The sequence below is a fragment of the Elephantulus edwardii genome, unplaced genomic scaffold (assembly GCF_000299155.1).
Source record: "Elephantulus edwardii isolate Elephantulus edwardi_28Jun2011 unplaced genomic scaffold, EleEdw1.0 scaffold00113, whole genome shotgun sequence".
In the NCBI taxonomy this organism is placed as follows: domain Eukaryota; kingdom Metazoa; phylum Chordata; class Mammalia; order Macroscelidea; family Macroscelididae; genus Elephantulus; species Elephantulus edwardii.
In genome coordinates this window covers 10,370,628-10,398,206 of record NW_006399863.1, presented here as the reverse complement: position 1 = coordinate 10,398,206, position 27,579 = coordinate 10,370,628, and the positions used below count along the sequence as shown (strand labels likewise).

Genomic DNA, 27,579 nt, shown 5'->3' with positions numbered 1-27,579 from the left:
AAACTGTGAACTGGTTCAGGGGAGATTCCCTCTCCAGTCTGGCCAGTCCTGTCACAGAGCAGCTGGGAGAGTAACTACTCCCTTTATTACTTCCTGAAATAAAGGAAATGTGCTGAGAGAAAATATTATTTTTAAAAAGTAAGTTAATCACTAATACAAAGATTGAGTAGAATTGAGCCCATTCGCTTGTAGTCAAAGCTGTTCCTGTGTGGTTCTAGATAGATCTGTTTCCTCTTCTAAAGGGCCTTAGCTACTTTGGGGAATGGAATCTTTAAGGGTACCAGGGTATAGTTTCTTCATTTCTGAGGCTATAATCTAGTTTTCTTCTGTGGAATAAACTTGCAAATTATTGACCGAGGAGTAGGTATGGAAAGATGTTGTCGTGTATTCAGCACCCACCAGCCAGCGCTCCAGTGTGGTCAGAGCTCACGAAGGTGTCTGGATTATTCTCCTCGAGTTTCTTCTAAGACCACATTTTTATTCTTACGCTGCTGCTGCTGCTCTGCTGTCCAGCTGATACAAACCCTGGGAATGCAAGTCAGGTGTACCTTGCCATAAGGAAATATTAATAACAACGAAAAGGAAGGAGAAAAAAAATGATAATTATGGCAAGAGTAAAGAGTCCAAGTTAGCTTCACACCAGATGCACAGACGCTTTAGTTGTTGGCTCCCTTTTACCGCTGGGGCCTGATTCTTGCTTTCCTGCTTCCTTCATTTCTTCTGTCTCCTCCAGGGCACCCTTACTTCTCATATTATTGAATAAGAGCAGGCCCTCTCACCCTCTGACTCCGGATCCTCTTCCCTCCCTAGAGTTTGAGAAGGCCTTAAGCCGCCCTGGCCCTGATGTGGTGATCTGTGATGAGGGGCACCGCATCAAAAACTGCCAGGCCAGCACCTCGCAGGCCCTGAAGAACATTCGCTCTCGCCGCCGGGTGGTGCTGACCGGGTACCCCTTGCAGAACAACCTCATTGAGTACTGGTGCATGGTGGACTTTGTACGGCCAGACTTCCTCGGGACCCGACAGGAGTTCAGCAACATGTTTGAACGCCCCATCCTTAACGGGCAGTGTATCGACAGCACACCTCAGGACGTCCGCCTCATGCGGTACCGGAGCCATGTCCTGCATAGCCTGTTGGAAGGCTTTGTGCAGAGGTGAGCCCTGTGTTCTGAATCCTCACCCCAGGTGCAGTGAACGTGCCCAGGCCATTGTGAAGAGGGAGATGATTTTGCAGTAGAAGGATCCCTTCCTAATGGGACAGTAGTAAAAGTTTCCTTTGTATGCATAGCCAGCAGGTAATAGATGTCCATTGTTTTAGTCACCTGAAAATTTGACCTACAGATACCGCTCTCAGGTGTTAATCTTTTTTAAGACTCTAAAGACAGTTACATTACTTACTGACAGAAGAGAGCATGGGTAGCATTCTGCTGACTTGGCTGAAAGAATAAAAGTTAAAAGTGGTGGCTCTGAGAGTATAACCTCATCGGACTTCAGTGTCTTAGTAGATGTAGTTAAGACTAGTGAAAAGTAGTCCCTTCAGTTTTCCTGTTGAGATGGCCTGTGTAGTAAAAGCTCAGAAGCAGTCTTAAGCCAGAATGAGAACCTGGAGTTGCCTGGCCTCTGTCAGTCAGTAATCTGGGACAGGTTACTCTGCCTCTTTGCTTTAGTTCTTCATCCTTGAAGTAATCATGTCTTTCTGATGATTGCTGAGCCTGTCTTCACTATTGCAAGGCAGTGGTATCTGTAGAGATCATCCAGAGAGAGGTTTTGGCAGGGGTGCGGTGGTTCTCTTTATCCTGAACTGACCCCTCATAGCCACAGTATCTGCCACTACTGACCCCTTTGCTTCCATAGGAGAGGCCACACTGTGTTGAAGATTCATCTCCCTGCCAAGGAGGAAAATGTGATCCTGGTGCGGCTTTCCAAGATCCAGCGAGACTTGTACACACAATTCATGGACCGCTTTCGGGACTGTGGGAGCAGTGGCTGGCTTGGCCTGAATCCCCTTAAGGCCTTCTGCGTGTGCTGCAAGGTGGGCTGGGGTCTCTGAGAAGATTGAGATAAGAACTAAGAAAGCTTCTTATCCCAAGGGAGCTATTCTTGATCTTTGATAAGGGAAGAATGACGCAACAGTGAGCCATTGGGGACGCCTAGGAGAGATGCGTTAACTGTGCTGTTCAGCTGTACAACTTACTATTCCAGACGTGAAAAATTACTTCCTTCCTTCTTTCTCCATCTATCTTTTCCACATAGAAAAGGAGACTGGCAGAGGAACATTATGGAGAAGAATTTATTACTGCCAGCATAATAAAGATTCAAGTATGTAGCTTAAGCAAGTTACTAGATTCAGTTTTTTATTTAATCAAATTGGAATTTCTTTTATCCTTATAATGCTTGAGATGGTTTAGATGTAAGAAGACATAGATGAGGGGGACAAGATTCAGATAGCTTCAGCACAAAGCCTCATAGTGTTGTTGAATATCATCGAGTCAGAACCATCTCATAGCTGACCCTCCAGGAGGTTTTCAGAGGCAGTAAATCACACAAGAGGAGATTACCTATCTGTCTCCCGCAGAGCAGCTGGTGGATTTGAACTATGTGTTTTTGGGATCCCAACACAGCTTCCCACCAGAGCTCCCTCATAAGTAGATGATAAACCCTGATCTGGCTTTAAAATGGACAAATGTTTCCTTTTGCCTCCTAAAGGACCTCTGACCAAGCTCTCAGCAGAGTTATGATATCATTCCCAGTAGACTGTTGATTCACTGAGACAGTTGAAGGTGTATATCCAGGACAGTCGAGGTTTCAGGATGTTTCATTTGTAGCCTAGACCAGGATAAGGACCAGGTAGGGTCTATGAGAATGCTCCAGTGCCAATTCTCACACATACTCACATACACACACAGCTGCCTTTCTCTATCCCTAGTAATTCTTTGCTTCTGTCAGAAATAATCCCTGAGTGACTTTGGGTCAGTTGTCTATAAGTCCCATATATTTTATTCAAAGGGAGAGATTGCTTTTGTTTGATGATTGAGTAGCTTCCTGGTGCAGCAATGTGTGCTGTGGGAGGTGTGCTTAATCAGGCACAATTTTCCAGACTCTGGGATACTCTTCGAGTTCTCTGACCTGTGTCATCTCTCCTCTTCCTTGGACATCAGATCTGGAATCACCCTGATGTACTGTACGAAGCCCTTCAGAAGGAGAACCTGGCCAACGAGCAGGACCTAGATGTGGAAGAGCTTGGCTCAGCAGGGACCAGCACCCGTTGCCCATCACAGGGGACAAAAAACAAGGGGGAGGACAGTGCCTTGGCCTCCTCACTGGGAGAGGCAACCAATAGTAAATTCCTACAAGGGGTCGGCTTCAATCCTTTCCAGGAGCGAGGCAACAACATTGTCACATATGAATGGGTGAGTCATACAGCTGTTCCATGGTCACAAACCACTACTGGGAATGGATGGTGTGAGGCCTGCCTGTGTAAAAAGAGTACACAGTACACCTCATTGCCAAGGTCTTTGTAGAAAACCATTAAAGGGAATGGTGATTGTTAAAGGGCTATGTGTTTAGGTATTATTGTAATGACAGGAGTCCAGAACAAGGCTGCATAGTGGAGTGGACTTGGGGGGACGGATTGTAAAACAATGAAAGAATTTTTCTTTTACTTTCCAAAGAGAAGAGTGTACTGCGGGGGAGGGGTGGGCGGGGAGAAAAGTGCAATAATGAATCAATGGAAATCCAAACTCTCTGTAAATTTTCATTAAAATTAATGATAATAATTCAAAAAAGGAATAATGAGCTGCTGCCTCAAGGGAGGATTTTCTTTCTAGTGAGCTTACCCTCAACCTACTTCAAGCTGCCTTGTTTTTCTCTTGTAGGCCAAGGACCTTCTGACTGATTATCAGACTGGAGTCTTAGAGAACTCTCCCAAGATGGTACTGCTTTTCCACTTGATTGAGGAAAGTGTGAAGCTTGGGGACAAGATCCTTGTGTTCAGGTAGGAGAAGAAGTTCCAGGTGAAGCTTCTCTATGGTAAAGAGTGACAGCCCTTGCAGAATGAGACCAGCCAGGGCCACGTCAATCCGCTTTTTCTTCTCCATGCCTCTGCATTCCAGTGCTTATAGTGGTAACTTTGCACTTTTGTCTCTTTCTGGAAGTTTTTTTAATTCTTAATGTGGTTTTTCCATAGGGAACTCTGTTAACATCACTGATAGAGGATGCCTGAGAGGATTATAGTCTAAACCAGGAAACTATGACACAGGCCTAATTTGACTTGAGAGCAAAGAATGATTTTTTTTACATTTTTTAAAGGATTGTTAAGGAAGAAAACCCTAAAAACGATAAAAGATTGTGCTATTAAAAATGTATGTGGTCAGCACAGCCTGAAATATTTACTACCTGGCTCTGCACAGATATGTTTGCTGATTCTTGCCCTAATATTAGTTTTCCTCCATCTACAATTTTATTTTTAAGCTTTGTATATAAGTCTCAATAAGGAATGTGATTTGTTCAAGAGTCACATCCTCAGTCAGGCCAAACTTTGTGTCTCCTCAAGCTCTGACTCCTCAGAGGACACAGGCAAGAAGGAGATGGATTCTTTGCTCTGACAAATTGTGCTCTGAGGAGAGTTATGTGGCAGGGACTCAGCAACCTCAGTGTGAGGACTTCCACTTGTGATACGTGGTTCTCAGGAAGAGCCTGGGTTTATGGGTCTGGGGAGACTGACATTGTATAACTTAGAAGAAGTGGTGGGGTTCCATCTTTCTCTTAAGATCCCTTAAGATAATCAGGTCTAGGGTACAGAGAAGCCTGTGCAAGCTGGAACACAATGGCCCTGCCTTGCTTGTCTAGGTTTCACACTTCTTACACCTCTGACAGAGTCTTCATGTTTTCTTCTCTGATTTTAGTGGAAAACATTTGTGTTTTCTTTCTCTCAGGTTTCTACCATATACAGCTTTCACAACTTTTACTGTATATTTATTCATATGATGTTGATTGTTGTTGTCGTTGTTGTTATGTGCCATCAAGTCACTTGTGACTCATAGCAATCCTACATACAACAGCCCTAAACACTGCTGTATCCTGTGCAAGTCGAACTGCCTCTGACACACCCATCCCGATTACCCCAGTCACTGAATCAATTCTCCTCATCGAGGGTCTTCCCCTCCTACGCCGTCCCTCCACCATACCAAGCATGATGTCCCTCTCCAAGGACCTGTCCCTCCTTACAACATGTCCAAGATATGCCGGACAAAGCCCCAGAATTCTTGCCTCCAAGGAGCAGCCTGCTTTAACTCTCTCCAGGATGAATCTGTTTTCTTGGCAGTCCATAGTACATTCAATACTCTTCTCCAGCACCACAGCTCAAAGGCATCAATTTTCCTTCTATCCTCCCTAGTCATTGTCCAACTCTCTGATGCATAACAAGTGATTGCAAAGAGCATAGCCTGTATCAGACATATTTTAGTCTCCAGAGTGACACCATTGCTTTTCGGTACCCTGGAGAGGTCCCTAACAGCAGACTTTCCCATCACAATACGTTTTTCGATTTCCTGGCTACTGTTGATTATTTGCTATTTATTATGATGTTGATTATTTGCTGTTTATTACTAAGCACTGAACTAAATATCAGAAATTTTCAATTGCGGAAGCAGGGAATTGTGAGAAAAGAGTTTTTTGGTTTGTTTTTTTCCTAGGGATGGAGATAATGATAAAATAATTATGTGGCTTACCTGGTGAGAGCACTTTTGGTTGCTCTTTGTGCGTTTCTTCTCAAGGAGACTTGGCTGTGGCAGCTTCAGGTGCCAGAGGCTGCACATGAGTGTTACTCTGTTGGAGAACAAGATTCCTTCTGAACCAAGTGTTGTTAACTTTTTCAGCCAGAGCCTTTCCACCTTGGCCCTCATAGAGGAGTTCCTTGGGAAACAAGAAGTGCCCTGTCTGCCTGGTGCTGAAGGGCAAGGAGCCCAAAAGTGGGTTCGAAACGTCAGCTACTTCCGTAAGTCTTATTTTACTGCTTTGTTCTTAGACACTGGCGAAGTCTGACAAAGGGTTTGCTGGCCTGCCTTCCCTTTATCTCTCCTCCTATTCTCTTCTCCATCAAACTATAGACATATCAGTGATTAGCCACAGGGCAGGGAGAGCCTAAGATCTGCTGCTATGAAAGGCATTGACCTAGAAGGGTGGAGAGCTTGCAGAATTAGGGGGAGTATCGAGTGGTTTAGTGGTAAGCAGTTGAGCTGCCAACCCAAAGGCAAGTGGTTCAAGTTCACCTGTTGCTCCAAGGAAGAAAGATGAGCAATTTCTTCCTCCCATGTGATTGATTGCCTTAGAAAACCCACTAGAGTGTTTTTTTGCAGATTCAGCAGTACATAACAACAACAAAAGCGTGGAAGGCATAAACTATGTTTTTATCTGAGATCCTACAACTTGTAGGAAAGTACAAAGTGGCACTGACCTGGAAGGCAGAGTCATCATGGTGAGGATAGTCGAAGGCTGCCTGAGGCAGTGGGACCTGAGCCAGGTCCATAGCGATGGGAAGAAATTGAATAATGCAGAGCAAGAGTGGCACGAAGATCATTCCATGTGGAAGGAGTGAGTGAATGCTGAGCCTAGAGCATTGTCAGTGAGGATACAGTAACCCTGCGGGGGTAAAATGAATTCTTGGAAAGATGTGTGAAAAATTAACTTTTTATATAAATGACACATAACTTTTTATATAAATGACACAGATATAATACATGTATACAAATAGGTCTGTGGTAAGAGAATTTCAAGGGGTGCAGTCATTAGAGGAAAAGATGTCGTAAAATATGCTTTTTGAAAAATAGAAAACTCACTACCATAAAATTTATTCCCACTTCTGAGAACTCCATGTGAACGCCCTGTAGAGTGTTCATAGTCGTATTGTTTACAGACACAGATCACCAGGCCTTACATCTGTGGTACTACTTATGGACCCAAACTACCAATCGTTAACATAAGCAATTTACACCATACAGGGACCTGAAAGAAGGCACCTTAGTGAAGTAAAATGAAAGAAAAATTGAGAAACATTTGCCTCAGCACCGTTGACGCTCAGTGTTGTGAGGAACTGTTCTGTAGCATGTTTAGCAGCGTTGCTGGTCTGCAGTCACTAAATAGCAGTATCACCTTACCTCTTCCAAGTACAGCAAGAATGTCTGTAGACGTTGCCAGTGTCTCCTTGGTTAAGGGGAGGCAAAATCATCTTCAGTTGACAGCCTAGAGGAAAGATTAAGAACAGTAGGGGCTCAGGGGGGGTTGATGAGCCTGTCAGTTCAGAGTTTGTCCCGGAGCCTACGTTCAGTTTCCTGTTAGGTGCCATTGAGTCAGTTGTGACTGATGATGATCCTGCAGTTAACAGAACAAAATCACTGCCTGATCCTGCGCCAGCCTCACAGTTGGCTTGAGCCCTTCGCTCCAGCCATCGTGCAGTCCGTGTTGTTGAGGGCCTTCCTCTTTTCACGATCCTTTACTTTGTCAGACACTGGTCCTTCCTCATAACATGGCCAGAGTACATGAGGTGAAGCTGCACCATCTTTACTTCTGAGTCACATTCTGGCTGTAATTCTTTTGAAGTGGAAATGTTCATTCTTCTTAGAGTGCACAGTGTATTCAGTATTGTTCACTGGCACCATAATTCAAACCATAATTCAAAGGTCATCTTCAGTCTTCTTTATTTTCTACCCTTTTCAGGCATATGATGTGATTGAAAATGCCATGGCCTGGGTCAGGTGCACACAATTAAAATGATGACAATGTGTCATCTTTGTATGTCATCACTTTCAAGAGGTCTTTTGTAGCATTTTTGCTCAATGCAATATGTTGTTTCACTTTTTGTTTCTAAATTTTTTTTATCTTGTTGAGCATACACATAGCATAACATATAGCAGTTCAACAGTTTCTAGACATAATATTTAGTGACATTCATTATGTTGTTGTTGTTATGTGCCATCGAGTCGCTTGCAACTCATAGCGACCCTATGTACAACAGCCCTAAACTCTGCTCTGTCCTGTGCCAATCGCACTGTCTCTGACACTCCCATCCCGATTATCCCAGTCACTGAATCAATCCACCTCATAAAGGGCCTTCCCCTCCTGTGCTGTTCCTCCACCCTCCCAAGCATGATGTCCCTCTCCAAGGACCGGTCTCTCCTCACAACATGTCCAAAGTATGTTAGACGGAGCCTCAGAATCCTTGCCTCCAAGGAGTCACCCGGTTTAACCCTTTCCAGGATGAATCTGTTTGTTTTCCTAGCAGTCCATGGTATTCTCAATACTCTTCTCCAGCACCACAGCTCAAAGGCATCAATTCTCCTTCTATCCTCCTTGGTCATTGTCCAACTCTCTGATGCATAACAAGTGACTGCGAAGACCATGGCTATATCAGGCGCACCTTAGTCTCCAGGGAGACATCATTGCTCTTTAGTACTTTGGAGAGGTCCCTAACAGCAGACTTTCCCATGGCAATGTGCCTTTTAATTTCCTGGCTACTGGTGCCATGAGTGTTGACTGTGGAGCCAAGCAAACTAAAGCTGTGTACAATCTCAATCTCTTCACATCCATCCAGATGCTGCAATTGGTCCATTGGTGAGAATCTTTGTCTTCTTGACATTGAGCCTCAATCCGTATTGTAGGCTGCAGTCCTTGACCCTCTGCAGCAGGTGCTTCAGGTCCTCTTCAGTTTCAGCAAGCAAGGTTGTGTCATCTGCATAACGCAGATTGTTGATAAATCGTCCACCAATCTTGACCCCACATTTCTCCTCATAGAGCCCAGCCTCCCGGATAATCTGTTCTGCATATAGGTTGAAAAGGTATGGTGATAGGATGCATCCCTGGCGTACGCCCTTCCCAATTTTGAACCATGCAGTGTTCCCTTGCTCTGTTCTGACGACTGCCTCCTGGTCCAAGTTTAAGTTTCGCACTAGAACGATCAAGTGTTCTGGGATTCCCATTCTTCTCAGAGGCAGCCACAGTTTGTTATGATCCACACAGTCAAATGCCTTTGCATAGTCAATGAAAAACAGATAGAAATTCCTCTATAGCTGTCAAATTATGCAATCATTCTCCCCCTTCTTTCCTGAGTTATTCCTTCCTTATGAACATAAACTCAGTACCTCCTAAGGTTTCTATCTAATCTTTTGAGTAGTTGTCATCAATTTGATTCTATATAGATAGTTTCTAAAAGAACATAATGCCCACAGCAGTTTTTTTCCCACTGATTTCTCATAAGGGAACTCTGGTAGCTGAGAGGCTAAGGAGTAGTACTGTCAACCCGAAGGCAGGTGATTTGAGGCTCCTGGAGGGGAAAACGCAAGGCAATTTCCTCCCCTGTGATTAGAGCCTCTGAAAACTTGCTGCAGGGTCAGCTCTGAATCAGTTCCAACTTGAGGGCAATTGATGAGTGAGTGAATTGCTCTTATACTATTGCTCTTTTTAAGATGACTTCAAGGGCTACTTTTGCTTTTAAGATTTCAAGATTCAGTGATGGTGCAACAGTGAATGAATGGAAATCCAAAGTCTCTAAATTTTCATTAAAATTAATAATAATAATAAAAATTAAAAATAGAGGGGAGAAGATTCACTGATGACAGTAGTTTGAGAAGTTTATCTACCGACTATTGCTCTGGAAAGTCAAGAGTTCATGATAATTTGAAAATCTGTTCTGCATTTTCTTCCTTTTAATCAGGATTCTTCTATGGAATCTTTGATCAAAATGTTCAGTAATGGTAACTAGGCACCATCCTTTTGTTTGTATGTGGTGTCATGGCAAAGGAGGCAGCTGTTCAGTTATGCCATAGTTGTCTTCTACTCACTCTCCCCCTTCCTCTGTTGCTCCAGATTCTTGAACATGTGCTACTTCCTGAAATGGTTGTGCATTGACCAGTTGATTTTGTTCAGTAATTCTATGTATTCTTTCCATTTTCTTTTGATGCTTCTTCTTGTTTTTGTTTTTTTTTCCTTCAGGTATTTCAGCTTGAGAAATACTGACTGTGATCTTCCTTTTTTCGTTTTCTAACTCCAGATCTTTGCGTGTTTCATTATAGTGCTTTGCTTTGTCTTCTCAAGCTTCCTTTTGAAATCTTCTTTTCAACTCTCATATCATCATTTCCTCCTTTCACTTTAGTGTGTCTACACTCTAGAGCACGTTTCAGTCTCTTGTCTCTTCTGGCATAGATTTTAGTCTTTTCCTTTCTTTCTCTCTTCTCCTTTTAATGGTCTTTTCTTTTGTTATATATGATGCCTTTGATGTCATCCCACAGCTTACTGGTCTTCCATTACTGGTGTTCAGTATATTAAATCTGTTCCAGAGATTGTCTCTACATTCAGGTGGGATACATTCAAAGTCGTATTTTAGCTCTAGTGGATGTGTTTTCATTTTCTTCGCCTTCAGCTTGAACTTGCATGTGAGCATTGAAGAACTGATCTTGTTCTGACACATAATACTACGATTCTTCTGTATGTATGTCTACCCAGTTAGTGAGCTGAATTCAGAAATTATAGAGCCTCAGGTTAGAAATGTAGATTGGAGTACTGATTGAGAAAGCTAGTGATCAGTGAATGTCTTGTTCTTGTTTTGTGCAGTAGAATTGGAACCAACCCATAGTTGACCCTCCGGCAGATTTTCAGAGACAGTAATCACATGGGAGGAGATTGCCCATTTTTCTCCCACAGAGCAGCTGGTGGATTTGAACTGTGTGCCTTTGGGATTGCAGCATTGCTTCTTACCAGTAGAGCTCCCTATAATCAGTGTCTAGGGGACACAGATGGGTTTGCTCTCTACTGCCAACTCAAAGGTTGGCTGGTGAAAACCATCTGCTTCTACTAGGACAAAAAACCTGGAGAACGGCTTTCATTAACATGCATTCAATGCCTTTGAGTCGATTCTAATGCATAGTCGCCCTCTGTCAGATTTCCAAAGCTATAAATCAAAGACTGCCCATCTTTCTTCCTCACAGCATCTGGTGGATTTGAGCCACCAGATATGCAAGACCTTTGGGTTAATAGTGCAGCTCTCTAGAGCCTCTGTCACTAGAGTTCCCGTCCATTAAGATTACAATTGTAAAATTTCCATGAAACAGTTCTTCTCCATAATACATGGTATCAGCACAAGTTGGGGTGTACTAGGTAACACCCAATAGCAATATAACTATAGTAACTTAGTTCTCCATGCCCTTCGCTTTACCGTTTTGTCCATTTCAGTGGAGGTAAAGGTTGTCCCTTCTCTTACTCATGCCTCTTAGCTGCAGGGTTTTTTTTATCTCTTTTTTGAGCTCTCCTCCATTCATGTGTCTCGTTCCACTGCTCTCCATCTGTTCCTATTGTATATCTCTATAGCAAGTTTTCAGATCGCTCCACATCTCAAGAAGCCCTGATGGCATAGTGTGGAATGTATCAGATTGCTAAGTGAAAGGTTGGCAGTTTGAATCCACCAACCACTCTGTGAAAGAAAGCTGGACAGTCTCTGCCTGGAAAGATTTACAGTCTGTAAAGGGTCTCCAGCCAACGAGTCAGAACTGATGCAGCGGTAACCAACTTGATTTTATCACAAGTGTGAGGAGTCCTACTTGTACAATCATTAAGCATTCAGCTGTTAACCAAATAGCTCATGGCTCAAACCCACCAAATATTCGGGGGGGGGCGCGGGGCGGGTTGTGGCAGTTTGCTGCCTTGAAAATTTAGAACCTTGGAAATCCAATATGAACGTTTACTGTGTCCTATAGTTTTGTTATTAAGTCAGAATTGACTCTGTGACAGTGGATTTGAGGTTTTTATAGCAAGTTTGTAGCCTCTAGAGGAGAATGTGTTAAAAATGCGCATTCCTTGTGGAAGAACATCATCCAAATCAGAACAGAATTCTTGGTCCACGTGCACTCGCTCACCAAGGCTAAGAAAGAAAGGTCACCTTGAGGCATCCTTCTTATTCTAAATTCTACCAACTTCAACCTTAGAATTGATGCAAAGTAAAGGGGAGAAATAAAATTGATAGTTCTTGATGCCCATGTGAATTGCCTGAAATATTTTTAAGTTGATGACTGCACCTCAGTGTAGACCTGTGAAGTGTCCAGGAGTGTATCTTCACAGTGAAGTAGGTTTTATTCTTTCTTTTTAAAGCCCAGTGATACTGCTTTGTAACTCATCTGTTCACTTCTGGTGGTTTGTTTTCCTTTCTAGGGTTAGATGGTAGCACCCCTGCCTTTGAGAGGGAGCGGCTCATTAATCAGTTCAACGATCCCAACAACCTCACCACCTGGCTTTTCCTTCTCTCCACTAGGTGAGTGGAACTCAAATGGGGAGGTTACAGGAGTTTGTGTGTTCAGGGCAATTGACCACATAGGCTGAGATCCCAAAGACTCCTCCAAATTCAGTCAGAACTGATCTCAGCGTTTTACCTAGTTTTGGAGCTTAGAGGGAAGACACTGAGGGAGGTTTCCACCAGGTTAGAAGAACGGTGACAATGGAGCAAGGAAGTTCTTTCCACTGAGTTAGAAGAGCAGTCATGATAGAGGCAAGGAAGTTCTTTGAGACCTTTATTAACAAGGAACATAACTGGCTTTTCTCCTATGAGTGTTCTGATACTTAGATTGTATAGTGAATGTGACAATGCTTGAAAAAGTAGGAAATACAGTATAACTGGTAAATGCTAATAATTGGGATGTTATGTGTCTCAGGCCAACCAACTCAAGAGCTGGGCTGCCTTCTGTCATCAGAATGCCCTTGGTAGAATATTAGCCAGTCATTCTCCTAAGATATTAGGCTAAAAACATCACTTGTGTGCAGGTATTTCTCCTTGCCAAGGGGTGACTCTGGGCATCAGATGTGAGACTCCTGTTATTGTGAAGTAGAAAGTGGGAATCCCTTCCACCCCCAAGCTGGTACACATTTCGGTGTTGGATTTTCAGGGTACACTTTAGTGCTTGAGGAACAGAAAGGATAAAGAGAGTATTGTTGGAGTTGTTGATTGCTATTGAGTCGAGCACGACTCATAGTGACCCTATGAACAAAAGGCCTGAAGCCTTTCTGTAACTATTGTCATTTATCAAACTTCATAGAGTTTCCAGAGGCATGTTGTTTAGGAAGTGGATGCCACTACTGTCTTTAAGACAAAAGTTCTCTGATTGTTGACTTGTCTTTTAAAGGGCTGGTTGCTTGGGTGTGAACCTGATCGGTGCCAATCGAGTGGTTGTGTTTGATGCTTCCTGGAACCCTTGCCATGATGCCCAGGCAGTATGTCGAGTATACCGTTACGGCCAGAAAAAGCCTTGTTACATCTATCGTCTTGTGGCTGATTTCACCCTGGAGAAGAAGATCTATGACCGGCAGATTTCTAAGCAGGGCATGTCAGGTGGGCCATCTTCCAGGTTCAGGGAAAGGTACAGCTGTGGGAGGAAGCCATAGAGCATAGGTCAGAGGTTTTGAATGATAGAAGGCCAACAGTTCTCCTTTTTCATTCTCATGTCCGTGAAAGCATAAGAGTGGATGGCCTCCACTTACTGAAAGTAGGTTTAATGTGAAGAGCCAAATTCGTTATGCCAAATTCTTGGAAATGATGTCTCCATTTCCCCAAGACCTCAGATATGGCCTGAGAGGAGTTAGAAGGAGATGCCACTGATTCCACCGACTGTGTGTTTGTAGTCGTCTTAGCCGTGGACCAACTCTTCTTGGCTTTTCTCTTTTAGACCGAGTAGTAGATGATTTGAATCCAATGCTGAATTTCACACGGAAGGAGGTGGAGAACCTGCTGCACTTTGTGGAGAAGGAGCCAGCTCCCCAGTCATCCTTGAATATAAAAGGGATCAAGGAGTCAGTCCTGCAACTTGCTTGTCTCAAGTACCCTCACCTCATCACCAAGGTGAAAACCTGGCGACGTGCATCCCTCACTGGGGCCATCTCTCTTCAGGAGGCTTCTTGGGCAAGCTTCTTTCCCCCATTGGTATCTGTGTCATGTTGACACCTTGAGATCATCTAGTTCTTTTCCTTGCCCCTAATCTCTCATCCTCACCTCTCATTTGAGTGCTGAGCTCAGCCATGTGGAATAATTAGGCCAGTGTGAGTTTTCCTCACAGAAAGAGAGGGGGAACTTCTGAGACTATAGTTGATGAATTCTCTGAACTCTCTCCATTGTTGCCGTGCGGAAGACAAGCTTGGGTTATCTAAAACATGTACGCAGTTAGAGTTTTGAATTATGCTCTCAACGGGAGAAAAAAGAAACCTAATTGTGTGTCTGAGCAGATGTTTTACTAGGGCTGTAGACTTTTTTTCCTTGGTTTCAAAGCAGAGTTCATTGTGCATCATTCATGTTGGCATGAAGGCTGGTAATTAAATCAGCATCCTCCTGTGTCCCCAGGAGCCTTTCGAGCATGAGTCATTGCTCCTTAACCGAAAAGATCACAAGCTGACCAAGGCTGAGAAAAAAGCAGCCAAGAAAAGCTATGAGGAAGACAAACGCACATCTGTCCCGTACACCCGCCCATCGTACGCACAGTATTATCCTGCCAGCGATCAGAGCCTGACCAGCATCCCTGCCTTCAGTCAGAGAAACTGGTGAGTCACTGCAAGGGGGAGGCTCTGCTTCTGGGCCACACTCAAATCTTTGCCTTGTTTTATTTTTTTAAGTTTATTTATCTCCCCCCCCCCCCGCGCCTTTGTTGTGTACCATAAAATCAGATCTGACTGGCACAAGAGATTTCCCCTCCTTCTCCAGTAGAGCATCTGGTGGATTTGAACCGCATACCTTTGGGGTTGTAACGCAGATTCTTAACACTGAGCCACCAGAGCTCCCTATCTATCTATCTATCTATCTATCTATTTATTTTTTATATAAACTCTTTCTTTTATACTGGTTTACTAACAAAATTTGTACACCTTGTTTTCACACCAGGTACTTCCCATTTCCTGCATTGTTTTCTTATTTAAACAAAAGGAGCCCCAACAACTTATACTTTGGCTGCTGTGAAAGAATAGATTCTGTTCTTATGTGAGGGGTGAACACAGCTGGAGTTTTATGTGGCTCGGGTTTTCATTATCCTAGAAGAGTCAGCTGCTGGCCCTGTGACACAGGAGACTGCGCTAGACCCTGGGGGCTATGAGCATCTAACTGTCTAAAACACAGAGAGGCGGCCCTCCCACACAGCTGCTCCCCCTTCTCCTAGTACCTTGGCCCTAGAACTTGCCTTAGCAGTGAGGTTCATGAAAAACTAGGTCTTCTCTGAGTTTTCAGAAAATTGCAGCCAGGAACTTAGGTTGCTCCTAATAAGATTTTACTCTGACTGCCACAGTCGTGAGCAGAAAAGATCTCATGTTCAGTGTCTTTGAACGATTCTGAACAGAATGGGAGCTGAGAAGCAGTAGGGAGAGTTCCTTTTTGAAAGAAAATGCAGAACAGTAACTGTACTTAATTGCATTTTATTTTGAGACAAGGTGGCCTCACAGGTCTCATTGGTTATCTTGAATTACAGATAATTTTTTTTATTTGAGGGAAATACGGTTTTTTCTTTTTGAACATTTTACTGTGATTTTGATGGAAGAAATAAACTGTTTACAGAGCATATTAGTTTAACAATGTATATGCATTTTGTTCCATTATATTAGTTATGGTTCCCCCCCAGTGTAACAGCCAAGGAAGATACATATAAAATTTAAGTAGATTCTCAGGTGAGAAACTTGCCAAATTAAATTAGAAAAGTAACTGAAACTGAAATTTTAGAAGACTTACTTAAAAAATTTGTAAAATTTATAAATTTGCTACATTTTATACCCAAGGTGATGTAATTTTATACTTCTTTCAGGTAAGAAGTGATTTTCTTTCAAAGCCTATAGATTTTCATTTCTGTGTGATCATCCAAGATACCTTTGCCTGGGAATGTGTGCTCCATCTCCCCTTCCCTTTTTCTTTCCTACTAAGCCTGAACGCCATGGTGGAAAAGCCATGCACAGTGCGCTAGCCGAGGACATTTCATCACTATTCCTGGGCCCTGCTGGTTCCTGATCTGTCTGGTTATATGTGAGGAGGCCTTCTCGTCCACTTCCTGGCCTCAGCCCCTGTAGGGTGTGAGGTTCGCTTGGTTGGGTTCCTGCCAGCCTTCTGACTCTGATTCTGGGAGGAGTCTCACTGCTCTTTCTCCAGGGCTCAGCTGCTGCAGTGACACCTAGGAGGAGACAGTGAGGACATGGGCCCAGCCCAGGTGTAGCTCGCTGTGACTATTTGACTTCTGTGGGACCTTGGGAATACACAGGGTTCAAGGAGCTGCCCAGTGGGACCTGCAGCAACCTGAGATCAGCAACCCAATAATGAATGTCTTTTAGCTTTCAGTCAGACGAGGAAGAAATGAGTCAGATAACCTTAGAAAGCTACAGCCACTTAAATTTAACAATCTGTTGTCAGGAGCAATTTCTCACCATATCAGCAGTAAGGTGAACGATGATGAGTACATCATTGGCTGTAGGGTAGCATTTTGGGTTGAGACTGGTCGGAGATGTAGCCCCAGCACCCGTACTGGCTGTGGCACTGTGCCATTTAGAAGGCTGACTTTTGTGCACAGTAGTAGTCATGGCTGTAGTAGTCATGACTGGACAGGTACTCTGGAGACTGGCCCAAGCCACACCCTGGGGCAGCCTGGAGAAAAGTAATGCAGTGCAAAGGGAGACCCTTGCATTACTTACTGAGACTTAAGGTGAAGAGAGAGTAAAAATGATTCGAGTATCAGGACGCAGGATCTTGGAAAATCACCTGAACGTTTGGGGCATCATGTGGCCCCTTTTCCTTGAGTGAGTGAGAAAATTCAACCTACTGATTTTCACCTTGGCATGCACTGTGGTCTCAATTTTTCTTCCCTCAGCATGTCTCTGCATCTTCCTGACTTCTCTCTGAGGACTCCTTCCTAACATTCTTGTTAGTTTCCATCAAGTCTGTTCCAACTCACGGTGACCCTGTGTGCAGAGTAGAGCTTCGTGGGGTTTTTAAGGCTGTGAACTTTGGGGAGCAGATCACCAGACCTTTCTTCTGCAGCACCTCTAGTCGTGTTTTAGCTTCCAACCTTTCAGTTAGGAGATCGGCACCAACCTGAAAACTCCTCATACAGAGTCTGTGTTCTAGAGAAATTTAAGTCCCCAGACATCTCCAAGAAAATGTTGGCCCTCAGAGATTTTGAGTCTCCTGAGACTCTGCCATTCTGTCTTGAGAGTCTTGAGTCTTGTCTCTTTTTCAATTGACCAGATTCTGCAGGTATTTTCCAGTTCTCTCTCTCAGAAGCAATTGTGGATGTAGAAGGGGGATAATCTGAAGAGACCTGGTTGCCTTTAGAGAAGTAAGGGCTATTCTGCTGAACTCTTGGCGTGCTTGCCTTTCTCTCACAGGCAGCCAGCACTGAAGAGCGATGAAAAGCCTGTGGCCAGCGTGCGCCCTGTGCAGTCCACCCCTATTCCCATGATGCCTCGGCATGTTCCACTGGGAGGCAGTGTAAATGCTGCCTCTGGCACAAATCCAGCCATGAACTTCCCAATCAACTACCTACAGCGTGCCGGAGTCCTCGTACAGAAGGTGGTCACCACAACAGGTCAGGAATCCTGGATTGAGTTCCAGAGGTGCTCTCTTCTGCCTTTCCCCACCCCTTCTCCTCTCCAATTACTTTATTTATTTAGAAAGTATTTATCAAATACATTCAGTATTCTTGGCCTTCCTTACTACGATAGATGCATTACATAAAAATAGAAAAGATCGCAGTCCTTGATCTTGAGTGATACACACTTGAGTGATAGATTAAGAGTTATATAGAACTGGGTCTTTTTGGTCTATGGGATCTCAGAAGACTTCACAGAGAATATATGACGTTTTGAGCCCTGTCTGACTGAAGTCAGCTGGGTATGGGGGCCAGCCATCTACCTCTCTAGTCATTAGAAGATCTACTAGTTACTTCTTGGTGAGTTTGATGTGGATTGAGCATCATCCCACCCAGCGCCTGGAGGTGGCTCAGTGGATCTGCGGGGAAGCCCACTCACATCCTAAGGTTGGTTCTGTGACTCAGGGTAATTGGGAAGGAAAACATTTCTCATGATTGTGCTATTTAGAAATATTTGTGGTATGCAAATTTCAATGAAAATTATAATCCATTATAAAAACATTTGAAGTTAAAAAAAACTCCTCATAATCCCACTTTCCTACAGATTCTTTTATTATTGTTATTAACTACTAAAGTTTAACAATAGACACAAATCACTGCCAAGGAATTTGCAATAACATTTTAGGCCTGTTGAATACTAGAATAAAGGCAGAGACACCAACCATTGTTAATATAGCAATTTCTACCTCTATATACCTCAACCTTCCAAAGTACATTTAATGAAATAATCCTAGAAATACTTTATTCTGAAATCTACAAATGACAGACTTTGGCTGGGCTTTATCAGTTATTTATTTTTAAATTCAAGCACGTATCTGAAAACAAGTGTTAAATGTCTTAAGAAGTTACCTCCTTGTTAAGCATATGTATGGCGTTATAAAGCAATGGCTTGAATTTTGTTAACAAGCCAGGTCCAGTGTTGGTTCGTGAGCCATATACACAGATTTGTCTTGCTTTCTTTTGACCAAACAAATCTCATATTTTCTTGCCTTGTTTGTAAAACGAAAGGTTCTTTTCCCTGGCATGTTCATCACCTGCATTTCACACTGGCCAAGTAACCTCCTGGCATTAGTCTTTCCAGAAAGCCAAGTCAGAGCAAACTGGCCTCCCTTCAGTGGGCAGGCAGTGACCCCTCCCTGCTGGGAAAAAGCAAATGAAACTTGTGAGATAGTAGCCTGTCCTGTACACAGAGTTTACAGGAAGAGAATCTTTTCAGCACATTGGCCTTTTCTCAGAGGCCAAATCCGTATATAATTTTCATCAGGCATTAAACTTCAGGATTCATCATTGATTTTTCTACTGAGTTTTTGAAAATGCTCTCCATTCCTTAGGCAGACGTTTAAGTAGTGGCAGGAGGGAAAGATGATGATGATATTTTTGGAGCCTAAAGTGATATGGAGCAGATATGTGCAAACGATTTAGGAAAGTGGGGGAAATACACTGGAATAACCATTTGTATGGCCTTTTTTCCTCCCCCTAAATAATAAGGGATGAATTTTTAATCAAATCAATAGAAGTTATCAAGAGGCTGATGGTATTTTAAAAATTATTCTCATTTTTCTAAAATTTTGCTTAGGCCATTCTGAGAGCACATATCCTCTTTCACTTTACTTGATTCTAAACTTCTGTCCCATTGAGAGGCTTTAGAGAAACCAGTGAGAAATGCAGGTGGATTTGGAGTTTGCCTTTTCTTTCCTTTCTTCTGTCATGCCCTTTATAACTAAAGTTGAGATCTATGTCTTCACTAGATATTGTTATTCCTGGACTAAACAGCACCACAGATGTACAGGCAAGAATCAATGCTGGTGAAAGTATCCACATCATTCGTGGGACGAAAGGTGAGAGCCTGACTGAGCCCTGCCTTGGGTTGAGAGTGTGGACCTAGGACATGCTCATAGCTCATGTGGGAAGGAAGGTAAAGATTGTGTGTAAGAATGTCACATGTTAGGGGGAAGCATAAGAAAAGGATATTTCGCATTACTTACTCAACAGCGTTGCATAAGGCCCCAAGAACATCAGCCAGTGGCTTAAAGAGAGCATTAGGGTCCCTTCTTTGGCATATCTTTCCATCATTCTTTTCAAGGAAACTCTTTAGAGTGGGAATGAGTGGACGCAGGGACAGAAGTTGAAGGGCCTGAGCTGTGAAATGTGTTAAAATCCAACATGTATGTTATTGTGTCTCTTTAACCTCGTTCTGAGATTGGAGAATGGGAGGTATTATCTATCTAGGAAATGTGCTGTGTAGGTGGATAGTACACATTGGCTGCATGATAGGATGTTTTCATGCACTAATGTAAAAAGTCTACATCTGCCTCTGGCCTTTTATTGAGGGAGGTGAAATGAATAGAATGAGAAATCCTAGAATGGACAATGTCAGAAACCTAAGCTAGGCCTTTCTTTCCCATCAGCCTTTAAGCCTCATCATTGAGAGACTCCCAGAGGCTTTTTGCTTGGTAAGGTTTTTCCTAGTCTTTGTTGGGTCAAAGTACATTTAAGCTCAGGGAAAGGTGCCATGAAATGGGCCACCACACAGAGAAGATCTTCAGTAGTCTCTTTAGTGAGCTCTTCCTAGCTTGCAGTCAAGTTGGCAAACTATGGCCCATAGGCCACACATTCAGCCTGTTGCCTGTAATAATGGCCTGTGAGCCAAGAATGGTTTTTACATTTTCAAGTGGTTGGAAAAAATGTAAATGAATGTTATTTTGTGATGTGTTATAATTATATGAGATTCACATTTCCATGTCTCTAAGTTAAATTTTACTAGTGCTGAGCCATGCCCAGTGATTGCTGCATTGTTTGTGGCCTATTTGCTGTCTTGTCCTTTAAGACAAAATTTTCCACTTTCCCACACCAAACTATTACTCTCAGGTAATCTTAAGCCTAAACCCAAAAATATCCCTTGAAATCTTTTTTTTTAATAGTAGTAGAAGGATTAATTTAATTTTTTTTAAAATGTATTATTAACTTAAATGAAAATTTATGGACACTTTGTATTTCCATTCATTCATTGTTGTACTTTTCTCCCCTCCCAACCCTCCCCCCTAGTACACTACCCTCTTGGAAAAGTAAAAGAAAAATTCTTTGATTGTTTTACAATTCCTCCCCCCAGGTCTACTCCACTATGCAGCCTTCGCTCTGGACTCCTGTCATGACAAAAATACCTAATAACATATACCTTTTAAACAGTTTTCTCCCTCATCTGTTTCAATGCAGTATACATTATTGAACCCATTTTTCTCAGTCTCACCCTAATCCCGAGGTCAGTCCTGTTTTACAACAGTGGCACCATGCAGTATTTGACCTTTTGTGACTGAGATATTTCACTCAGCATAATGTCCTCCAGACTCACCCATTTTGAATAATATTGCATGAGTTCCTTGTTTTTCAATGCAGCGTAGTATTCCATTGTGTGACTATACCAGAGCTTCTCTATCCATTCATTTGTTGGTGGGCATTTAGGTTGTTTCCAACTCCTTGCTATTGTGAACAAAGCCACGATAAACATGGGTGTGCATATATCTGCTTGGATGTCAGTTATGGTCTCTTTGGGGTATATTCCCAGTAGTGGAATTCCTGGGTCAAATGGTATCTCTATTTGTAACTTTTTGAGAAAGCGCCACACTGCCTTTCACAGTGGTTGCACCATTTTACACTCCCACCAACAGTGAATAAGGGTTCCAGTTTCTCCCCAACCTTGCCAGCATTTGTTACTTGCTGTTCTGTTCAATTTTGCTATTCTGACTGGGGTGAGATGATATCTCATAGTTGTTTTGATCCCTTGAAATCTTAAAGCCAAACACTGGTTTAGCTTAACTAGTTAGGCATGTCTGCCTTGAAACTTGTGCTCTTTCAAAATCTGTCTGTATGAAATCAAATTGACAACAGCAACTGGAGAGATTAAATAGGAAATTTATGGGATAGTGAGTTTGTGTTACTGAAGGAAAGACCGGACAGAAAATGAGGATGAGAATGATTGCACAGAATGTAATCAGTGTCACTGTTTTGCTATGTACATTTCTCATCAACAAGATCCCACGTAAGGGTTTGCCCACTTCCAGCCTGAAACACTAGAGAATTGTTCAAAAGGTACACATCATACCTGAGAGAAGGTGCCTTGTTGGACAAGAAAGCAAGTCTTGAATTATTCCTGTGGAGGGAGAGTGGAAATTGAAACAATCTGCCCCATTCTCCCAAATCCAGAGGAAGATCTAGAAGAGAGCAAGAGTACCTGGGAACAGAGTACTCACTTGACTCTCATTTAAAGAAATCCCATTATTTCCTCCATTATATTGAACTCTTCCTGATGTTACCTGTTAACTGTCTGCGTCTTCCTTAGAGGTTAAGCTCCATAAGATGGGACCCTTTATCTGTCTTGTGTGTTCTTGTACCTCCAGTGTCTAGAACAGTCCCTGCTACACTGTGGACTTGCAATCAGTGTTTGTGGAATGAATGATTAACTGTGATTCTTCTCGTTTTTCATTTCAAGCATCTCAGAAGGGCTTGAGACTCACTTTTTATAGCACTTTGTCAGGCCACAGTGCCAAGACCTGGAGTTTCCCAGAGCTGGCTGTGTTGTATGTCTGCTTCTAGCAATCTGTGTTTCTCCTTAGGGACATACATTCGCACCAGTGATGGGCGGATCTTTGCTGTCCGGGCAACTGGCAAACCAAAGGCCCCTGAAGATGGTCGGACAGCTGCCTCAGGTATAATAATTTCTACTTTCCATTGACCCACACATGGACTTCTGATGCCTTAGTGGTACAGAATTGTGCTGCCAACCCAAGGGTACACAGTTTGAACTGTTCTGTGGGAGAAAAATGGGCAGTCTCCTCTCATACAATTTACTACCTCTTAAAACCCACTGGAGGATCAGCTATGGGTCAGTTCTGACCTGACAGTATACGTTAACCCACACAATACTTTTTATTTGTTTGGTTTGTAATTAATTTATTTTGTTAAAAGATAATTTGTCCAGAATTCAAAAGGCATGATTGGTTAAAATGAAAAGTTTAATTTCTTCCCACTATGATTGCCTGTCACATCTTCTACTAGTTTTGTTTTTTTGTTTTTTCTAACTATTCTGTACATATACATGATACAGCAGGATCTGTGTAAAACTTTATTTCTTTTAAAGCAAATACTAACGTACTATAATATATTCTTCAGTCCTTTATTCACTTGCCAGTATATCTCAGTGCTTCTGCCTCGTCCTTTCTCAATGTCCCTTGTTGAAGTTCTTCACAGGATGCCGCGAGAAGAGAACTGAGTGTCTTAGCTGATTTTCTGCTGGTGGACATTTAGATTGTTTCTTACCATGGTCACTGACAGTAATAGTTCACAGCTGTGTAGATCTATCTATGAGGATAAATTCCTAGAAGTGACATTTCCAGGTCAAAGAGTTATGTGTGCATTAGCAGTATTAGAAACTCTTGTCAAATTCTCCTCTATAGAAGTGATTCTAATTTACCATCTCGCCACCATAGTATGAGGACCAGGTACAACTATTGCATTATGCAGATTTGTGTTGGAAAACAATTCTATGAGCTCCCATATGTCCTAAACTTGGACACAGTGATTGTTAACATTTTAATTCATATTCCACCCTCCTCTGTTTCCCTTTTCATTGTTTGAGCCATTTTAAAGTTGAAGATACCACGTAATTTTATCTTTAAATGACTTCAACATTTTTTTTTCTTCAACATTTATAAGTGTGCTGAAGTCAACGAGAATAGCGCAGTATATATAGTTCAGATCTGTTTTTCCTAGGGTCTCTATTAATGTCTTTTTTTCTCTCTCCCTTTCTCCCTTCCCTGGTCCCTAACTGCTTCCTACCCCTAGGAAGAGTACTTTCTACTTAGAAGAATAGTTGTTACTTATTCATTATCTCTTAGGATTCATGGTGACCTTGGAAACTAAGGTGCAGAGATGTTATAAGTCTTATAGATAGATTTATTTGCTAAATAGAAAATGAGCCATATAACCAAGAAATGAGTGCTTGCTTGCTTTCTTTGTGTCTGTGAAATGCAAAAGGTTGATGATCTGTTTGGACATTAGTAGAACTTGAGGACTATGGAACAGAAAATTTTTTTTCCTTTCTCATTTCTTCCCTTTCTCCCTGGACATTCTGGTTCTCATTTGCCTGTTTTCTGTCCCCAGGTTCTCAGGGGTCTTCTCGCGAGTCCACAAGCAACGGCAGACATAGTGCCTCATCCCCCAAAGCCCCAGAGCCGGAGGGGCTGGCCAGGCCTGTCTCTCCTGACAGCCCGGAGATCATCAGTGAGCTCCAGCAGTATGCAGACGTAGCTGCTGCCCGGGAATCCCACCCGAGCTCCCCCAGCACCAATGCCGCCCTGCCTGGCCCCCCGGCCCAACTCATGGACAATAGCTCTCTTCCTGGGACCGCTCTTGGGACTGAGCCTCGACTTGGGGGTCATTGCCTCAACAATTCCCTCCTGATGACTGGCCAGCCCTGTGCTGACAGGCACCCAGTCCTGGACTTGAGAGGCCACAAGCGAAAGTTGGCCACACCACCTTCTGCCCAGGAGTCAGTCCGCCGGCGATCCAGGAAGGGTCATCTGCCAGCCCCCGTGCAGCCGTATGAACACGGGTATCCAGTTTCTGGCGGGTTTGCCATGCCACCCGTCTCCTTAAACCATAACCTCACCCCCCCTTTCACCTCCCAGGCTGGCGAGAACTCCCTGTTTATGGGCAGTACTCCCTCCTACTACCAGCTGTCCAATTTGCTGGCAGATGCCCGCCTGGTGTTCCCAGTGACTACTGACCCTCTGGTGCCAGCAGGCCCCGTCAGTTCCTCTTCCACGGCTACCTCAGTCACTGCCAGCACACCCTCCTTCATGCTCAACCCCTCTGTACCAGGGATCCTACCCAGCTACTCACTCCCATTCTCACAGCCACTCCTGTCTGATCCGAGGATGTTTGCGCCTTTTCCCTCCCCTGTCTTGCCCAGCAACCTTTCTCGGGGCATGTCCGTCTACCCAGGCTACATGTCCCCACATGCAGGATACTCAGCTGGTGGCCTCCTGCGGTCCCAGGTGCCTCCTTTTGACTCTAATGAGGTTGCTGAGGTGGGGTTCAGCTCCAATGACGATGAGGATAAGGACGATGATGTGATAGAGGTCACTGGGAAATAGCTGGGGAGCCCCCCACCACCACCTCACTCGAGGACTTCAGCAGGTTGCCCACCAAGCTGGAAGGCAGTGACCTGGGTTCTCTGAAAACAAGGCAGTTGGCAAAAGGGAAAAAACAGAGGGTAAAGGAGCATGGTTGGCCGAAATGGCCGGACTCTGTTGCTGTCTAACAAACAAAACATTTAACAGGGCAGCAACAGCAGGGGAAACAGGGACCCAAAATAGTGACGAAGGAAAAGAGGGGCAGGGCAGTCTGCCTGTCTTCCAGCCTGCCTTGCTTATGCTGTCTGCTTGCTTGCTAACCCATCTGAGTGTGGAGGCCCGCATCCCATTTCTGTGTTTGGAACATTCTCTCCAGAGAGAGCTGCCTTACTGGGTGACTTACCTTGGCCTGGGGAGGGGAGGGAGGGTCGCAGAGGGCGGGCAAGCAAGGGAGCAGACTGAGATTCCATGTGAAGTGGGGTCTCTTTAGGGGGTGGGAAGGAAGCAGACCAGACCAGGGTGTGTGTGTGTGTGTGTGTGTAAGTATGTATGTGGATGTATTGGTCTCGGGGTGGAGGTGGGGAGGGAGGGAGGGAAGAAGGGAGGGACTAAGGGGAAAAACCTGAAAATGATTATATCTTTTTTAAGTGGAAATCAGAATGTGGTGGTTCATGGCAACTATGAGTGTGAACTTCAGGGTGAGCCCAGGAGAAGAGCCATGGAAACCGCACGTTTCCTTCTAGTTGGGTAAAAAGAAGACCCAGCTAACCCAAGTCCCTAGTTTTAAGAGTCACATTGTTTTAGAATTTGGTGGAAATCATGAGAGAAAAATGGGCATTAGCAATCCACTTCTTTCCCCAGGGTGCTGGCTCTGAGCAGCTCTTCCTTCTAGGGAGTGAGATTGTGCAGGGCTGGGAGGAGGAGGAAGAGGAAGAAGAAGCTGAGGTTGTATGTGTGAGTGGCCTGGACGGGCTGACGTGTGTCGGAGCTGGAAGGGGCGGTCTTCACAGGGACAGAACTGAACCCCCACTGCCTATCACGGTGGCCTTTCCTTACCCCTCCTCTTCCTACTAGAGAGCTCCGTGTTAATTTATTTCTTGTGGGCAATTATTTATTATTTGAATTTTTCACGTGTCTTTTTTGTTTGTTTGCTTGTGGGGGAGGGCTGGGAGTCAGATGGACAGAAAAGATGGAATGTTTTAAGAAACTCCAGACCTCTTAAAAGCTGCTGGTAAAACAAAAACAAAAAAAAAAAAAAGAAAGAAAATAAATGAAAAATATTCTGGAGTGGATGGTGGATTGATTAGGGAAAGAAAATTAGCCTTGACCAAAGTTTAAACAACCATGTTTTCGGGAAATGGCTTCACAGAAAGATTAGGGAATGCTGGGACTGGGTAGTTAGGTGGGGTGAGACTCACTCTGCAAAGACCAAAACAAATTTGGGGCCCGTGGACTCCTGGGATAACCTTAAAGGCAGGTGCTCTGTGTATGTAAATGAAGCTGTAGAGAAGGGGGCCGCTGGGTGGAGGAACAGACCCTTAATTTCCTGCTGGGAATTAACTGGCTTCTCCAGCTTACCAGTTGATCTGTGTGAGTCTCATGTCTGTTACTTCCACCCTCCTCAGAGGAAGCAAGGAGGAACCCTCATGTCTTGATTTGTCTTTTTTAAAAAAATAAAAAACCAAACCCAAACCAACACAAACCCCTAACACATCAGTCGTTCTGGATCTCTCCTTTCTTGTTGATGCTAGGGGTGAGGCTTGTAGTTCTTAAGCATATAAACACTGGCTGTTTCCTATTGGCTTTCATTCCTTACCCTTGTCCCACTACTGAGTGCCAGGCATTCCTTATGATGAACATGCCTTGCCTGGTGTTAGAGCTTTACCACCCACCGGAGCATAACCTGCCTGGGAAGCTACTGCACCTTCCTCTTCCTAGCCCAGGAGGCAGCCTCAGCAGTAGTAGCTGCTTCTACAAGACTTCTGACCAACCCCTCCGCGTGCATTGTGGGAGGGCCTTGACACTCTGGGACTGTCTCCAGAGAAGAGACAAGGAACTGACTGCGTGTGTGTGTGTTTGTGTGTGTGCTCGCATTCGTTCGTTCCAGTAACACCAAAAGTGGAACTTATAGAGCTTTCTTTCTCTGTTTTCATAAGCACCCTGTCAAATCCTTAACTTTGCTACTCATAGAAGCCTTAGATCTACAGTTTAGCTATGCAAATTACTTTTGAAATATAAAAATAGCAGTTCCAACCAGTGCTTTCTTTTTCAGATGCATCCTAAGGATGGGAGAGGGGTGATAGGATTCCGTTGGAGTGGGCATTCTGGTATAAGCTTGTACAGTAATGCGCTTGTCTGACTCTCCAGTCTGCAGGGCACACTCAAGGCCCCGGCTGCATTGACTCTCTAAACCCCCAGTGTCCTGGGACCCCAAAGAGTGTGTGTGGTGATGGTGGTGGTGGTTGGCAGGAAGGATGGTTACTTTTGTATTTGCTTCTTGGGAATCATTGCAGCATACAGCAGGATTTAGAACCCATCACAACCCATTCACTGCTTGGAGTGGCTGTCAAAGCTGTCATGAAGTCAGTGAGTATTCTGAGAGGTCTGTTCTCTGTCTTGTGGTTCCAGGCGCTGGGTCTTCAACTTAGGAGAGGCTGTAATTTGGGGTTACCTGGCTAGAGAAGGCTTTCTCTTAGAGTGAGAGAGAGAGAGAGAGAGAGAGAGTGTGTGTGTGTGTGTGTGTGTGTGTGTGTGTGTTTGGGGGAGGGATATAGATAGAACTTGGTAGGATGGCATATGGAAACAGGAGAAAAT

At 43.8% G+C, this 27,579-nt stretch overlaps 1 protein-coding gene across 2 annotated transcripts in view; it reads left to right on the top strand.

The window, feature by feature from the left end:
• The window catches only part of RAD54L2 (RAD54-like 2 (S. cerevisiae)), a 61,958-nt gene extending 37,001 nt beyond the window's left edge, over positions 1-24,957 (top strand). The window contains exons 9-21 of one of the 2 annotated variants that reach the window (XM_006892268.1): positions 811-1,153; positions 1,854-2,031; positions 3,158-3,409; positions 3,875-3,993; positions 5,876-5,994; positions 12,192-12,291; positions 13,157-13,362; positions 13,697-13,869; positions 14,365-14,561; positions 17,373-17,572; positions 19,384-19,473; positions 22,246-22,338; positions 23,792-24,957. In XM_006892268.1, coding sequence (XP_006892330.1) covers positions 811-1,153; positions 1,854-2,031; positions 3,158-3,409; positions 3,875-3,993; positions 5,876-5,994; positions 12,192-12,291; positions 13,157-13,362; positions 13,697-13,869; positions 14,365-14,561; positions 17,373-17,572; positions 19,384-19,473; positions 22,246-22,338; positions 23,792-24,786 — 3,065 coding nt within the window. In that variant the 3' untranslated portion in view covers positions 24,787-24,957. The remainder of the gene's footprint in view (positions 1-810; positions 1,154-1,853; positions 2,032-3,157; positions 3,410-3,874; positions 3,994-5,875; positions 5,995-12,191; positions 12,292-13,156; positions 13,363-13,696; positions 13,870-14,364; positions 14,562-17,372; positions 17,573-19,383; positions 19,474-22,245; positions 22,339-23,791) is intronic. The other variant, XM_006892269.1, reaches the window with a different exon arrangement.
• Positions 24,958-27,579: the final 2,622 nt, after the last annotated feature.